Source organism: Ursus americanus, chromosome 2 (genome assembly GCF_024610735.1).
Source record: "Ursus americanus isolate L20-20 chromosome 2, mUrsAme1.1.p, whole genome shotgun sequence".
In the NCBI taxonomy this organism is placed as follows: domain Eukaryota; kingdom Metazoa; phylum Chordata; class Mammalia; order Carnivora; family Ursidae; genus Ursus; species Ursus americanus.
In genome coordinates this window covers 64,723,821-64,741,337 of record NC_142128.1, presented here as the reverse complement: position 1 = coordinate 64,741,337, position 17,517 = coordinate 64,723,821, and the positions used below count along the sequence as shown (strand labels likewise).

The 17,517-nt window shown below is 34.4% G+C and overlaps 1 protein-coding gene across 2 annotated transcripts in view; it reads right to left on the bottom strand.

Moving 5' to 3' along the window:
- The window catches only part of LOC123803758 (complement factor H-like), a 73,052-nt gene that overhangs the window by 12,302 nt on the left and 43,233 nt on the right, over positions 1–17,517 (bottom strand). For both annotated transcript variants that reach the window (XM_087856495.1, XM_087856500.1), the window contains exons 10-15: positions 8,069–8,251; positions 7,005–7,178; positions 4,748–4,924; positions 3,809–3,991; positions 3,520–3,702; positions 686–859 (exon numbers count right to left, since the gene is read on the bottom strand). In XM_087856495.1, the coding sequence (XP_087712621.1) occupies positions 686–859; positions 3,520–3,702; positions 3,809–3,991; positions 4,748–4,924; positions 7,005–7,178; positions 8,069–8,251 (1,074 nt within the window). The remainder of the gene's footprint in view (positions 1–685; positions 860–3,519; positions 3,703–3,808; positions 3,992–4,747; positions 4,925–7,004; positions 7,179–8,068; positions 8,252–17,517) is intronic.

The following is a 17,517-nucleotide window of genomic DNA, read 5'->3' as shown; positions in this document are numbered from 1 at the left end:
CTTTCCATGATGGAGGTGATGGCAGGTGCCTTTTTTACACTTTCTCTCCACCTTGATAACACCTGCGGGGGCACTCCAGCCCAGTGCTCTCCTGTGGCCCCAATAAAAGCCAGCGGGCGTGTCCCAACCCTGCCTTCTCCTGCTGCCTTGCTAAAGCTGGCAAGCATGCTCAGTCCACATAGGGGACGCTCCTTGATCTCCTGGCTCTAGTGGCCAGAGGGGCTTGCCTTTCTGGGTCCCACAGGACTGTAACAATGGGAGAGGTAATTCTTGGCAAGCTACCACCTCCAGCGCACTACACAGACAGCAGACTGAAACACACCACCCGGTCTTGCTGTGAAAAAGGCCTATTTCCTTGTCCTGGATGTGCTTCTCATGGACGGAAACCAGGGGGATGCCAGCTTTGTGCTCTCTTCAGCCTCAAAGAAAACAAAACACTAATTCTTAAAGATACCTGACCAGATGTTAACTCTAGGCCACCAAGTTTCTGGGTGTTTTGTTTTATAGCAGACCAATGCACTGATGCGATTAATATTCAGAAATAGTGCTTTAGTTACTTTCTAAATTACCTTGAAAATTTGTAGTAATACATAGGTAAAATTTTTTAAAAGATGCAAAGATACTACTTTTACAAGTTAGGAAGAAATAGAATAAGTTTTTGAAAATATTATAAACAAGAGCTTACCTGTGCAGCTTAGTTTGGGATCCCATCGTCCATTTATGCATACTGAGTATTTCTGCTTTAATGTTCCTCTGCATTTATAACTTATTCTGGCATTATGATCAAATACAGTCTTACTTAATGGATTTGCCTCTTGTCTGGTCAAGCTGTATTCACACTTCTTAAGTTTATCTGTTGCTATAAAATGAAAATATTCCCTTGAAAAGACTAATTATAAGAATCAAAGCAACTACTACAGAAAAATAGTTTAGAGTCAATAGTAGAATGAAATTAGAATTTGAGTCAATAAATCCCATCAACCAATTTATTGGTTGAGATGGGCTCTTATGTATGAACCTAAGTCTTTTTTTTTTTAAAGATTTTATTTATTTGACAGAGAGAGAGATAGCCAGCGAGAGAGGCAACACAAGCAGGGGGAGTGGGAGAGGAAGAAGCAGGCTCTCTGCAGAGGAGCCCCGATGCAGGGCTCGATCCCAGAACGCCGGGATCACGCCCTGAGCCGAAGGCAGACACTTAACGACTGAGCCACCCAGGCGCCCCTATGAACATAAGTCTGTGTCCAGTCTTTGAAACTTCAGAGAAAATGTCCATCATAAATACATTCTGCACTTTGGGGACAGGAAAGTGTAAGAGGCTCACTGTTTTGGATGATCTACAGACTGAACACTCATCACCTGACTACATATGGTCCCATATTTATCTGTGGAAATAGAATATATGAACTTGCTAGTTTAAATATATTTTTTTCATTAGAGGTTATGTAATAAAATAAGAAAAGTACATCTAAGATGTATTATACAGAACGTGAATGCTTAACTAGATCTTTTGCACGATGACTAAAAAATAGAAACAGATTCTTGGAATAAGAAGTTGGGTGCTTAAAGCCACAACCTGTTCCTGCTTATACTCTCACAATCTTTGAAGAACTATTTTATATACCAGATCACCCTATAATTCAATAATATCATAATGCAATAATTGTAAATTTTTACTGACTCTGAGTTAAATATAACAACCTTTTATATAGCTACATATCTCAAAAATTCAATGAAGATTAAAGTACTCTGGATTTGATAAAATAATGAGTTGATGTAGGCCTTCGTTAATGATTTGTTAATGATTAGCCAAAGAAGTAATGATTTTGTAATACAATACAAAATAAACAAAGGAGACTAATTCAAAACATGCTAGAGGCTGAGAATTAGTCCTGTTTTTAGGGCTTTCCACAGTGTTGAGGGAGACAAAACAACGTGTTCAGGTGATGGTAACTGAAGGACAAGCAACAGTCAAAAGGAGTGGAGGTGGTTGTTGTCATTGTCCTATGATTGATTGGTTTCTGAAAGAATTTGTTTGTTTATTAGGAGAAAAGAAACATTCAGAGAAGAGTGAACACCTAGACTGGTTGGAGGTACAAAATAAATATTGAACGGAGAAAATTGGAGTAAGGCCTATGACAACTATATGGGGATTATGTTGAGTTGAATATAGGTAGAAAAGTAACCTTTGGAAGGCAAACTCTGAGGTCAGAAAAGAGTAATAATCGAAGCAGATATTTTAGAATAAGAGTGAAAAGTTGAGAGTTTTCATGCCTGTTATAACTGGGTTTTTCCCCCATAAGAAATAGGGGAGGTCATTTGTGGAGATTGAAGAAGACAAAGATGAAGTTTGGTCTTGAAGGACTGACAATACTTCTAATGGGAATGTGTTTAGCAAAAATGTAAGGATTAATAAGCAACAAAACTTAGGATTCATTCAACAAACTCCTAGGTAATGTCTGCTGTACGTCCACCAGTCTTTTGGGTATTGGGAATACATCATGAACAAAACAGGGTAAATCTCTGCTCTCACGGAGCGTGCACCTAAGCCCTACCTTCTCCTTGGAACAATTAATGCCTAGAAATCTGATGAATAAGTAAGATTGGACATCCAGGGCTCTCTTTGAATGTAGGACCTAGGAAAACTCCAGGGAACTCATTCTAAGGGAAAAATGAAAAAGGCCCCTAATATTTTTCCGGTTAGTCATAAAAGACTTGGTCATCCAAAGGTCAGGATGATTCACATACATCAATCAGAGTGAAGTCCATCCATCAGATTTGTTTCCTGGCCTAACCCTGACTGCCTCCTTTGACTGAGTTCTACCACCGACTGAGAGGGCCTGCAGCCCACCCACCCTTCAGCACATTAACTTGTTGTTGCATTTGAAACAGATTGGGAAATTGTTAGAAACTTTGAGGGAGGCAAGATTCCTAAAGGAATGTAGCAAGTAGGCATTAACTTTTTTTGTTTTCCAGGGCCTGAAATCAAGAGTGCTACATAAAATCAAAAGTGGTATTTATGTAAATATAGTTCTATTTTCACAATTAGTACTCATATTTAAATCATAAGAATAACTAGAAGTAAAATTAAGCTTCACACTTCTAAACAGTGTTAATATCAGGGACAGAAAGCTTGATAAAATTCTATTGCTAATTTGTGGACACATAATGAGCTATAAGCAATGTCTGCCTTCATTATAATTTAAGAACTGATATTTTCTTTCTTTTTTTTAAAGGTTTTATTTACTTATTTGAGAGAGAGCATGAGCAGGGGGAAGGTCAGAGGGAGAGGGAGAAGCAGACTCCCTGCTGATCAAGGAGTCTGATGTGGGGGCTCAATCGCCCCCTGAGATCATGACCTGAGCGGAAGGCAGATGCTTAACTTACTGAGCCACCAAGGTGCCCCTAAGACCAGACATTTTCAAGAGTATACCTAAATTTCAAAAATATGTTTGCAAATACAGTTTTTACAATAAAAATATTAAATTTCATTGACTGTCAATTTGAGAAGTGTCTTCTCACCGATGCACTGAGGAAGTGGGGTCCACATTCCATTAATACATGTAATTGACTTGTGTCCAATCATTGTAAATTCTTCTTCGCAATTGAACTGTACTGAATCTCCATGGTGATAGGGAGGGGCGGAAGACTCAACAATAGAGCCATAATCAAGTTCAGGTATATTTCCACATGTACTCTCCACTTCTGTGAAAATTTCACGAAAATATGTTTATTTACAAAATGCAATTTATGTGTTTATATGAATATAGTGTTGATTTATGTTTACATATTAATATTTTATATACATTACCAATACACGTAGGCAAGTCTGTCCATTGGCCATCAACACATTGAATTTTATTAAAACCCTTCATCAGAAATCTAGTATCGCAAACATATTCCACCAAATCATTGTGTTCATAGATTTCTTTATGTGTTCCTTTAATTTCCCCATTGAGGAGTTGAGGAGGTGGAGTGCACTGTCTTGTTTGCTCTACAAGAGAAATACTGTGTAAATTACAGTTAAATTATCTATTTTACAACTTAAAAATCCATAAAATAGAGAGGTTTTAAAAATTAATTTATATAATTTATAACATAATTTATTATAGCCTTCTTAAACAATGGTGTTTACACCAGAAACATATTTCCCAGTTCTATTACTTACACTGAATGAGTGTACTGGAAGTATACTTAAACCCAGAAAATATGTTTAATAATCTATATATTCTAAAATTGTATGCAAACCAATTAATATATGTGGTTGTGTAAATTAGAGCAATATTCATATTCCATGGAAACATTTTATCAAAACTGTTTGAAAAAATGCCATCATTTGAGGCAAGCATTTGATCAAGATGTTATGACTTTGATTGAACCACCCATGTCATTGAATTGACTGTAAGTTGCTTGAATGTTGTTTAGACACTCAATGAAACTTGAGGTAAGGTCCCTGTTATACAAAGTGTCCAATATTATTGGTGGGTCTGTAGGCAAAAGGAGAAATAACAAAAGAAGTGTGAGACATCATATATATATCTATGGATACTTCCACTACATATTTCAAGAAACAATTGGAGATTAATTGCTTAAATAAGGAAGTCTGATGTAGCTACCCCTCAACACATGCCCTGGCTTAATTCACTAGATTATAGACATGCTCAAAGCCAACAGAAAATTAAGAGGGAAAAAGAAAGGTTGATACCCAAATCCTAATTCTTGTTTTAGTGATTGTAAGATAGATATTCACCTTTACATGTTGGAAGATTAGGAGACCATCCGAAGTGGTAACACTGAACTGAATCTGGTCCAACTCTCTTAAGTCTTTGTCTGCAGGAGAATTTCAACACGTCTCCAACATTATATTTGTCCTTTCTGGGCTCAGGAACTAAGTATTCTTCTACTTCTGGAACCTTGCATTCTATTTCTATAAAAAAAGGTCAAATAATTTAGTGAGTATATATAATTAATCATCACCAAAGGAAACTGTATATGTGTCTTGTAAAAATGAGGCGCTAGGTACTGCATATACAGAGGGGCATGAGATGAATCCTCCTCCTTGAAAAATATTACATATTAGGTTTCATACACCTTCTAAATTCACAGGGGACTCAGAAATATTAAGGCATTGAATAGCAATATATGCATCCTGAAAATGTGTTTGTAAGGTCAACTTGCTTATACTGGATCTGATTTTATAAGTGACATTTGTTTATAAATATAATGTGATATTGTTTTGTACTCTCAAAACATAAAAATATTCTCTCACATTAAAAAAAGTGTTGCTACAATTTTAAAATTGCACTCAAATAAGAATTGGTATTTTCGTTTAATGTAAATATAATTGGAGAACCAGAACACACACAAGGCATTTCTAATGTGGTTTAAAGAAACTATCAAAATTGCTTAATTTATATCATATTAATTATATTAGTAAAGAAATCAAACTGAATCATAAAATGAAACATGAAACAAAATAAAGAAACATGTTCAAGGCTACATAACTAGGCATATTCTAGGTGTCCTGAATATTTATATAATATACAACTATCTATTCTTATTAAATCTAAAATTTATACCATCTATTAATAAGTTGTTGATCATTCTGATTCAAATTAGGAATATGTAAAATTATCCCTGCAAATTTGCCAAGTTTGTGACATTTGTGACATTCGTCACATTCCTAAATATTATAAAAAATGCATTTTTCTTATTTGGAACCCTCCTATCTTGCTAATTAATTTATAAAATTACAAACTGGAATTTAAGTATTAGAATCATACTAAAAAGAAAAACAATCCTTTGACATATTAGAGCATTTGTAATTATTAAAACATTTTGCAGATGAGGAAGAGTGAACAAGCTTCAAATAAGCTTGGCTGTTGCCCTAAGATACATGTTTAGTCAATGATGAAATTTAGTAAATGATGGAATTGGAATTGACCAGGCTGACTCCACAGGATTCACTTATACTTCCTTATCCTTTCATCATTTTCTTCTCTCCACGTCTATGAGAACAGTCATTCCAAAATGTTTTCTTCTTCCGGTTCTCTGGGTCCTCATTTTTTCCATCTACTTTGCCACTTACTCTTCTTCTGCCCAACATCTAAACGTTGGAATGCTTCAGGGCTCAGTCTTGAGCTCTCTTCTCTTTTTATTCTGTATTCTTTTCCAGTTTGATATCATCATTTATTTGGGTGATAATTCCAAATATGTATCTCTTAGCTAGACATATATATTTAACTCTGTAGTTCACATAAGCAACTTTGATTGTCCACGGGCAGCTCAACCATAATGTGCTCAAGTCAAAAGTTGTGATGTTCCTCCCAAAGTGCTCTTTGTTCTGTCAGCACCACCTTACAAAAAGGCATTGCCACTTACCTGCTTGCTTTGAAAAAAATTTAAAACAAGCATGTGAATCCCTTGATTATTACTCCCTCTTGCATTCAATATTTAGTAAACACCAGCTGTATTTTCTACCAACAAACTAGATCTCGAATGTGGTCTGCTTTGCATCTTGTCGGCCATCACCCTATCCCAATCCCCACACTTACTCACCCTGCATAAACTCCTGAGTCTTTTCCCCACCACAAGCACAACATATGGAAAAAAAAAGAAAAGCTTTTCAGAAAATCTAAATAAACTTATATTCTTTTTTTTTTTAAAGATTTTATTTATTTATTTGACAGAGAGAGACAGCCAGAGAGGAAACACAAGCAGGGAGAATGGGAGAGGAAGAAGCAGGCTCCCAGCGGAGGAGCCTGATGTGGGGCTCGATCCCAGAATGCAGGGATCACGCCCTGAGCCAAAGGCAGATGCTTAACAACTGAGCCACCCAGGCGCCCCTATATTCTTTCTTTCCTTAAGACTGCCTTATAGGATTTTCTCAATCATGAAATTAATCTAAAGGCTGACATGCCTTGAAAATAAGCTGAATAATCCTTTCTTTGCCTCCTATCCAGCGTCAGTTCATAAAATTTTCCCACATCTGAAAAAATAGCACTTACCATAACATCCTGGTTTATAAGACCAACCGTCCTCACCACACACTATGGAACCTGTGCGGCCATCTTTGCTTTCAAATCTGTCAAGGCATTCATAGTCCAACTTGTCATTGAGCTTAAACCATGTGCCATTACTTTTGATTCTGGCATTCTCCAATACTGGCCTGTCACAAAATTCTAATGCATAATAGAATTTAAGGTTTCATTTCTAATATTACTTAATGGACAACATAAGCAAGTGTCATCTTAAGGTGGTAAAAATAGCTTTATCAATTAGTATGAGCTAACAAATTAAATATCATATTAAAAGAATCTAAGAATACCAGTGCTAAATCATTGTCCTGAAAAAATTACTCAAAATGAAAAAAAATGTTTCTACACAGCGTTTTCTTATCACTTAAACACTGTGAAATATTTATTCTAAGAACACTTTTCTCAATCAATTATACTTATGTGTTTATCCCATGCTTGTAATAAAATTGGCCATTACAGATGTATCATATTTTTCTAGCAAAGCAGAATAGCATTTTGTGAATTAAGATGCCAAACTCATTAGCAGTGTGACAAATATGCCAGATTAGTTGAATGACTTTTCAACAATGCAAGTAAATTTTTAAATTTTCTATAAACCTCTACTTTACAAATATGCCAGATTAGTTGAATGACTTTTCAACAATGCAAGTAAATTTTTAAATTTTCTATAAAACTCTACTTTATAGCATAATAATTTCTAAAGCTCCCATGCTGATTTTCTTTTCCAAATATATTCCTGCGGCTGTGTATTCTTTTAAACTTACCAAGATTGAATAGAGAGATAACTCTATTGTCTGTAATTTGTTATAAGGAAGTAAAGTGTTAAAAGTCTCAAATTTTGTTAACACCATACTAGAATGATGTTAATAAAGGTTTAAATAGTGATTAATCTTAATAGTAAAAAAATTATATATTTTTTAATTTATCTTCAAATGGGAACCACATCAGGCCCTCCCCCCAGAAAAGAATTAAGTTGAAGTAAACTTTTGCACAACGATCATCAGGATAATGAATATGAACATAAAATTACTCACTAATACATGTGGGTTGAGGTGACCATCCACTTTCCAGACATGTAATTGATCCTGAAGTTTTACCATTTGGTGTTACATATCCTGATTTACACTGATATTGTGTTTGTTTATTCAAGGGATATGCAAATTCATATTCAGAAAAAAATCCATTTTCAATTGTTGTCTCTGATTTTAAACATCTTTCTGAAAGGGAGAAAGTATAAGGAAAAGATAAGCATATAAATAAACATTTTTATAAAGACTCAAATAACATAAGAATATAAAAAATCAGCAGTCATTTACAAATGAAAACCCAGAAAATCTGAATCACCCAAATTCTAGTGACAGACAAAATAAGTTGTGAGTTTCCAAAGATATTAAATCAGGATAGTTCATTAAATTTTTTTTTTGGAATGAAGAGGCAATATTTTGAATACTCAGAATCCCTTCTGGGAGGTTACTAGAAATTTGTTTGTCTAATGGATCCAGAATCCTACAGCATGCCAGAACTCTACTGGCAAAGGACCTTTTCCAGGCACCTGTTTTAAATATTGCATACGTAGGATCTCTTTCGCAACACTAGCATTCAGTTAAGTAACTGGGGTATCTCAGATCAGATGATGATCTCAGAGCATCTGCCACCATAGCTACTACAACTCTGAGAATTTGAAATGTTTGTCATCATAACTGGGTACTTAAAACCGTGTGGATACATGAGTTCAATGAATATGACACAGATCAACACATTACATTCATTCATCTTCTAAGACCAAAATGATGATCCTCAAATTATGTATAACTTAACTTGAGACAATAAAAGAAGACTTCTGTCAGTTACCAGGTCTCTTCACAAAATTCAGCTTTATTTATTGACTAACCCGTGGACAAAGAAGACATCAAAGGAGAAAACATGAAGTATATATTTTTTCATAATTGGTAATTTTATTCCTTCACTTGGGGCACCTAGTAGACTGGACATGAGATACTTGGAATATTAAACACTCAGGATATGGAATTAAAGTATATAATCTTTTTTTTTTAAAGACATTAAAGCAGCCCCTGGGTGGCTCAGTGGGTTGAGCATCTGACTCTTGTTCTCAGCTCAGGTCTTGATCTCAGGGCTGTGAGTTCAAGCCCTGTGTTGGGCTCTATGCTGGGCATAGAGCCTACTTAAAAATAAATAAATAAATAAAAATAAAAAAGTAAATAAATAGACATTAAGTCTTTTGAACTGAATGATAAGAAAAACATTTTAAATAAAACTTCGTGAGATGATACTAAAATAGTGCTGAAAAGGAAATTTTACGATTGTATAGATAAAATAGAAAAGTATAGACTGCATATCGACTCATTGTTTCTCCTTAAGAAATCAGAAAAAGAAAAGCAAAGAAAATCCAACATGCACATACATTTGAAAAAAAAAAAACAGACTGTTGTTGGGGAGATGGTGGAATAGGGTGTTTTATTATTCTCTATTTGATTTATTTCTGCTCTAATCTTTATTACTTCCTCCCTTCTAACTTTGGGCTTGGTTTGTTTTTCTAGTTCCTTGAGGCATAAATTTAGGTTGTTTATATAGGATCTTCTATTTTAATGTAGGCATTTGTCACTAAAAACTTCCCTCTTCCCACTGCTTTTGCAGCATCTGTAAATTTTGTTACATTGTGTTTTTGTTTTCATTTGTCTCAAGATATTTTTAAAGATTCTCTAGCACTTTCTTCCTTGACCCAATTGTTGTTTGAGAGTGTGCTGTTTTCTTTCCACATATTTGTGATTTTTTCCATTCCTTTTGCTGTTAATGATTTCTAGTTTTACTCCATTGTGCTTGAAAAAGATACTGTATAGAATCTTTCATGTGCAGTTGAGGAGAATGTACTCTTCCACTGTTGGGTGGAAAATTCCATATCTATCTATTAGGTCCATTTTGTTTATACTGTTGTTCAGATTTAGAGCTTCTTTCTTAAATTTCTGTCTGGGTGTTCTATCCATTATTCAAAGTGGGGTATTGAAGTCTCCTGATATTATTGTCCTGCTGTCAATTTCTCCTCTTTAGATCTGTCAATATTTGCTTTATATATTTAGGAGTTCCAATGTTGGGTCCACTTATGTTGAAAATTGCTACGTCTTCCTGTTAAATTGACTCTTTTATTATTATATAATGACCTTCTTTGTCTCCAGAGACAGTTTTAGACATAAAGTCAATTTTTTTTCTGATAGAAGTATAGTCACTCCAGCATTCTTTCATTGCCATTCACATGAAATATCTTTTTCCATTTCTTCACTTTTAGCTTATTGTGTCTTTAAATCTAAGGTGAGTTCTTGGTTTTTACCTATTTAGTTACTGTATTCCTTTTAATAGGTAAGTTTAATTCATTTACATTTAAAGGAATTATTGATAGGTGAACACTCACTAGTCACATTTGGCTAACTGTCTTCTGTTTTGCAATTGTTTTTTCAATTTCTTCCACTTTTGATGACTTCCTTTGCTATTTGATTATGTTTTATAGTTATTTACTTTGATTTTTATCTCCTTATATTTTGTATGTCTATTATGTTTTTCTTCCTCCTTTATTGAAGTATAATTGACAAAATTATATATATAAAGTGTACAGTGAGATGACTTGTTGCACACATACATTTGGAAATGATTTTCAAAATCATGTTAATCACCTCACAACTTTTTTTTTAGCTAGAATGCTTAATATCTACTCTTTTAGCAAATTTCAGCTATACAATACATTATTGTATTGTATAACACAATATAATGTAACAATACATTATTACTAACTATAGTCATCATGCTGTGAGTTAGATCTTCAGAATTATTCATCTTATAACTGAAGGCTTACAGCCTTGGACCAGCATCTTCTCATTCCCCTCATCTGCAAGCCCCTGATAATTACCAGTCTACTCTCTGCTTTTATGAATTTGATCTTTTCTTTTTTTCTTTTTTGATCTTATATACAAGTTTAATCACAAAGTATTTGTCTACCTCTGGCTTATTACGTTTAACATAATGTCCTCTAGGTTTGAGCACGTTGTTGTAAATAGCAAGATTTTCTTTTTTCTCATGGTTGAATAATATTCCATTGTACATATATATATGTATCACATCTTCCTTATCCATTCATCCATCAATGGACACTTAGGCTGTTTCTGTATGTTGGCTATTGTGAATAAAGCTATAATGAACATGAGGATGCAGATATTTCTTCAAGATACTGATTTCATTTCCTTCAGAGATATACCCAGAAATGGGATTGCTGTATCATATGGTAGTTTTTTTTAACTTCTTGAGGAACTTCCATACTGTTTTCCATATGCCTATAACAAATTACATTCCCACCCAAAGTATACAAGTGTTCCCTTTACTCCACATTCTCACCAACACTTGTTATCTCTTGTCTTTTTAATAAAGGCCATTTTAACAGGCATGAGGTGATAGTTCATTGTGGTTTTGATTTGCATATGCTGATGATTAGTGATTTTTGAGTACCAATTGGCCATTTGCATGTATTCTTCAGAAAAAATGTCTATTCAGATCTTTGCTCATTTTTTAATTGGATTGGATTTTTTTTTGCTATTGAGCTGTCAATATATATGTGTATACACACACACACACACACACACACACACACACACCCTCCTCAGATCTATGGTTTGCAAATATTTTCTCCCATTCCATAGGTTGCCTTTTCACTTTGTTGATTTGCTGAGTAGAAGCTTTTTTATTTGATATAGTTTTATTTCAGCTTTTCTGTCTGTGCTTTGATGTCATATCCAAAAAATATCATTGCCAAGACCAATGTCAAGAAGATATTTCCCTATGTATCTTCTAGTACTTCTATAGTTTCAAGTCATATTTAAATCTTTAATTTGTCTAGAGTTACTTTTCATCAGTGGTTTAATATTGTGGTTTCCTTTTTTTTTTGCTTGTGGATATCCAGCTTTTCCAACACTAGTCACTGAAGACACTACTTTCCTCATGTGTATTCTTGGCACTGTTATCAAGTTTTAATTAAGGATATATGTATGAGTTTATTTCTGGCTTCTAATTTTATTCCATTGATCTGCCGATATGATATTGTTTTCATTTTAATCACTTTATGATATAGTTTGAAATCAGGAAGCATGATGCCTTCAGCTTTGCTCTTCTTTCTCAAGATTGCTTTGGCTCTTTGGGAGTCTTTGTGGTTCTGTGTAAATTTTAGGATTGTTTATTCTACTTTTGTGAAAAATGCCAGTGGGATCTTGACAAGAATTGTATCTATTGATCACTTTGGGTAGTATGCACATTTTAACAATATTAATTCTTCCAATCCATGAACATAGATTATGTTTCCATTTATTTATATCTTCTTTATTTTATCATTGTCTTATTGTTTTCAGAATACAAGTCTTTCATCTCCTTGGATAGATTTATTCCTAGGTATTTTATTATTTTTCATGCTATTGTAAATGGTATTGTTTTTTAAATTTCTCTTTCTGATAGTTCATTATTCATTACATAACAGATTTTTGTGTATTGATTTTGTATCCTGCAACTTTACTCACTTCATTTATTAATTCCAACAGGTTTTTGCGTGTGTGTGTGTGTGTGTGTGTGTTGTGTGGAGTCTTTAGGGTTTTCTCTATATGTGTCATCTACAGAGATAATTTTACTTCTTTATTTTTTATTTGGGTACCTTTTATTTCCCTTTGTTCAGCAGTGGGGAAAGTATGTATCCTTGTCTTTTTCCCAATCCTTGAGGAAAAGCTTTCTGCTTTTCACCATTAAATATGATGTTGGCTATGGGCTTCATCTTTATGGCCTTTATTATGTTGAGGTACATTTCCTCAACACCTAATTGCTGAGAGTTTTTATCATAAATGGATTGTGAATTGTGTCAAATGCTTTTTCTCTACTGGGATGATTATATGATTTTTACCCTTTGTATTGTTAATGGGGTTTATCACAGTACTGATTTGCATCTTGAGGCCCATCAATAAACCCGACTTCATTATGGTGTATGAATCTTTTACTATGCTGTTGAATTTAGTTTGCTAATATTTTGTTGGGCAGTTCTGTATCTATGTTTATCGGTGATACTGGCCTATAATTTTTTTTCTTATAGTGTCCTCGTCTAGCTTTGGTATTAAAGTAATGCTGATCTTGCAAAGTAGTTTCGGAAGTGCTCCCTGCCCTCAAAGTTTTGGAATGGTTTGAGAAGAATTGGTATTAATTCTTCTTTAAATTACTATGAAAACTTCTGGTCCCAGACTTTTCTTTCCAGAGATATTTTAAATTATTGATTCAGTCTTGTTGCTTGTTATTGGTTTGTTCAGATTTTCTATTTCTTGAATGATTTTGTTTTGGCAAGTTTTGTATTTCTAGGAATTTATCCATTTCTTCTAGGTTATCCAATTTGCTGGTGTGTAATTGTTTATGCTTATCTCTTATGAACTTTTGTATTTCTGTGGCATCAGTTGAATGTCTCCACTTTCATTTCTCATTTTGTTTTATTTGATCTTTTCTCTTTTTTCTTAATCAGCTCTAAGTTTGTCAATTTTGTTTATCTTTTCCAAAAGGTAAGTATTAATTTTGTTGATTTGGGGGGCCTTTATTTCACATATTTCTTCTCTGATTTCTGTTATTCCATTGCTTCTGCTAATTTTAGGCTTAGTTTGTTCTTCTTTTTCTAGTTTGTTTTAATGTATAAAGTTGGTTGTATATTTGAAATCATTTCTTTTTCTTAGTGTAGGCATTTATCACTATAAACACCTCTCATAGAATTGCCTTTGTACATGAGGCATTTTCTTCTCTCTTGTTGCTTTTGAAATTCTCTCTTTGTCTTTGCAACGTGGTTAATAGGATATTTGTCCCTTGATGAATTCTGAGCCCTGATTGCTGTGCTCCAAGCTTTCCCCAGTTATGAAGATCACCTCATAGTCTGGATGTGGTGAGAAAGAAATGGGCCTTTTGGTCAGAGCATAGGAAGCCAGATATTAACTCACACATTCTTTCCCCCAGGGGAGAAGTTGCAGTCTGAGTGGGTCTCTCTTGGCATTGAATTGTGCCACTTTAGGGGAGGAGTGACTGAGATAATTGAAACTGTTCCTTTCACCCACTTCAATGCACCCACTCTTGGATCTTTTTGCTCTAATGGTGTGCTAAAACTTCTGCTAGATTCCCAGACTTCCGCAAAGATGCTCTGGTCTGTGGGTGATTGTCAAAACTGGTGTTCTTTGCCAGAAAGAATAGAAACTTGTATTCTGGCATCTTGCTGGTGTCACTCTATTCTTTTCTAGATTGAATGTATATATGTATGTCTGTATGTATTTAAGTTTTTATTTTAAATCCAGTTAGTTAACATACGGTGTTATATTAGTTTCAGGTGTATGATATAGTGATTCCACAATTCCATACATCACCCAGTGCTTATCATGACAAGCGCAATGCTTAATCCCCATCACCTATTTCACCCATGCCCCCTGCCCACTGCCACCTCTCCCCCCTCTGGTAGCTATCACATTGTTTTTACAGTTAGAGTTGGTTTTTGTTGTTGTTTTTGGTTTTGGTTCGTATCTCTCTCTCTCACTTTTCCCCCCTTTACTCACATTTTTGGTTTCTTAAATTCTACATATGAGTGAGATCATATGGTATTTATCTTTCTCTGACTTATTTCATTTAAATTATAATCTCTATCTTCATCCATGTTGTTGCAAATGATAAGATTTCATTCTTTTTTATCGCTGAGTAATATTCCATTATATATATATACCACCTCTTCTTTATCCATTCATCAATCGACAGACACTTGGGCTGCTTCCCTATCTTTGCTAGTCTACATAATGCTTCTATAAACACAGGGGTGCTTGGATCCCTTTGAATTAGTGTTTTTGTTCTTTGAGTAAATACCCAGTAGAATGATTGCTGGGTCATACGGAAATTCTATTTTTAACTTTTTGAGGAACCTCCATACTATTTTCCAGAGTGGGCGCACCAGTTTGCATTCCCACCAACAGTGCAAGAGGGTTCTCCTTTCTCCACATCCTTGTCAACACCTGTTGTTTCCTGTGCTATTGATTTTAGCCATTCTGACAGGTGTAAAGTGATATCTCATTGTAGTTTTGATTTCCATTTCCCTGATAATAAGTGATGATGAGTATCTTTTCATATGTCTGTTGGCCATCTATGTCTTCTTTGGAGAAATGTCTGTTCATGTCTTTTGCCCATTTTTAAATTGGATTATTTTGTTTTTAGGTGTTGAGTTTTAGAAGTTTGTTATATATTTTGGATACTAACCCCTTACTAGACATGTCATTTGGAAAAATCTTCTCCCAATCCAAAAGCTGACTTTTAGTTTTGTAGATTGTATCCCTTGCTGTGCAGAAGCTTTTTATTTTAATGAGGTCCCAATAGGTTTTTTTTTTTTGTTTTTTGTTTTTTGCTTTTGTTTCCTTTGTTTCAGGGATCTATCTAGAAAGGTGCTGTGGTTGATGTCAGAGAAGTTACTGCTTGTGCTCTCTTCTAGGATTTCATTTAGGTCTTTCATTCATTTCTTTTTGTTGTCTAATTGCTGTGGCTAGGACTTCCAGTACTATATTGAATAAAAGTGGTGAGACATCCTTGTGTTGTTCTTCACCTTAGGGGAAAAGAAATCAGTTTTTCCCCATTATGGATGATGTTAGCTGTGGGTTTTTCATATGTGGCCTTTATTATGTTGAGGTATGTTCCCTCTAAACCTACTTTCTTGAGGATGTTTATCATGAATGGATGTTGTACTTTGTCAAATGCTTTTTCAGCATCTGTTGGAATGATCATATAGTTCTTATCCTTCTTTTTACTGATGTGATGTATCATATTGATTGATTTGTAAATACTGAACCACCCTTGAAACCCAGGAATAAATCCCACTTGATTGTGGTGAATATATTTTTAAAATATTGTTGGATTCAGTTTGTTAGTATCTTTATGAATTTTTGTGTCTATGTGTCATTTTTGTGTCTTTTGTGTCATCAGAAATATTGACCTGTAATTCTCTTTTTTGTGGTGTCTTTATCTGGTTTTGGTATCAGGATAATGCTGGCCTCATGAAATAGATTTGGAAGCTTTTCTTCCTTTTCTTTTTTTTTTTGGAATAGTTTGAGAAGAATAGGTATTAGTACTTCCTTAAATGTTTGGTAGAGGGGTTCCTGTGTGGCTCAGTCAGTTAAGCATCGACTCTTGACTTCAGTTCAGGTCGTGGTCTCAGGGCCATGAGATCCAGCCCTAAGTGAGGCTCTGCACTCAGCAGGAAGTCTCCTTGGATTCTCTCTCTGCCCCTCCCTCTGCCCCTTCATCCCCACCCTCTCTCAAAATAAATAAATCTTTAAAAAAATGTTTGGTAGAGTTCACCTGTGAAGCCATCTGATCTTCAACTTTTGTTTATTGGGGTTTTTTGATTACGGATTCTTTTTTTTTTTCTGGTAATTGGTCTGTTCAAATTTTCTGTTTCTTCCTGTTTCAGTTTTGGTAGGTTTATGTTTCTAGGAATTTATCCATTTCTTCTAGGTTGTCCAATTTGTTGGCATGCAGTTTTTCAGAATATTCTCTTATAATTGTGTTTTTGTGGTTTTGGTTGTTATTTCTCCTCCCTCATTTGTGATTTTATTTATTTGTTTCCGTTTTCTTTTTGATAAATCTGACTAGGGGTTTATCAATTTTATCAATTTTTTTCTGAGAACCAGCTCCTGGTTTCATTTATCTGTTATTATTTTTCTAGTTTCTGTATCATTTATTTCTGCTCTCATCTTTATTATTTCCTTCCTTTTGCTGATTTTAGGTTTTGTTTCTTGTCGATTTTGTAGCTCCATTTGGTGTAAGGTTAAGTTGTTTATTTGACATTTTTCTTGCTTCTTGAGCTAGGCCTGTATTGCTATAAACTTCCCCCTTGGAATCAGTTTTGCTGCATTCCAAAGGTTTTGAACTGTTGTGTTTTCATTTTCAATCGTTTCCATGTACTTTTTAATTTCTTTTTTTTATTTTCTCATGACCCATTCAGTGTTTAGTGGCATATTACTTAACCTCCATGTATTTGTGGTCTTTCAGATTTTTTTCTTGTGGTTGACTTCTAGTTTTATAGCATTGTGGTCAGAAAAGATGCATGGCATGAACTTGATCTTTTTGAATCTGTTTAGTCTCATTTTGTGGCCTAATATGTGTTATAGTCTATGTGCACTTGAAAGGAGTGCGTATTCTGCTGTTTTAGGGTAGAATGTTCTGAATATATCTGTCAAATCCATCTGGTTCAGTGTGTCATTCAAAGCCATTGTTTCCTTGTTGATTTTCTGTTTAGATGATCTGTCCATTGATGTAAGTGGGGTGTTAAAGTCCCCTACTATTATTGTATTATTACTGATTGGATCCTTTATGTTTGTTATTAACAGTTTTATGTATTTGGGAGCTCCCATGTTGGGTGGATAAATATTTACCATTGTTACATCTTGTT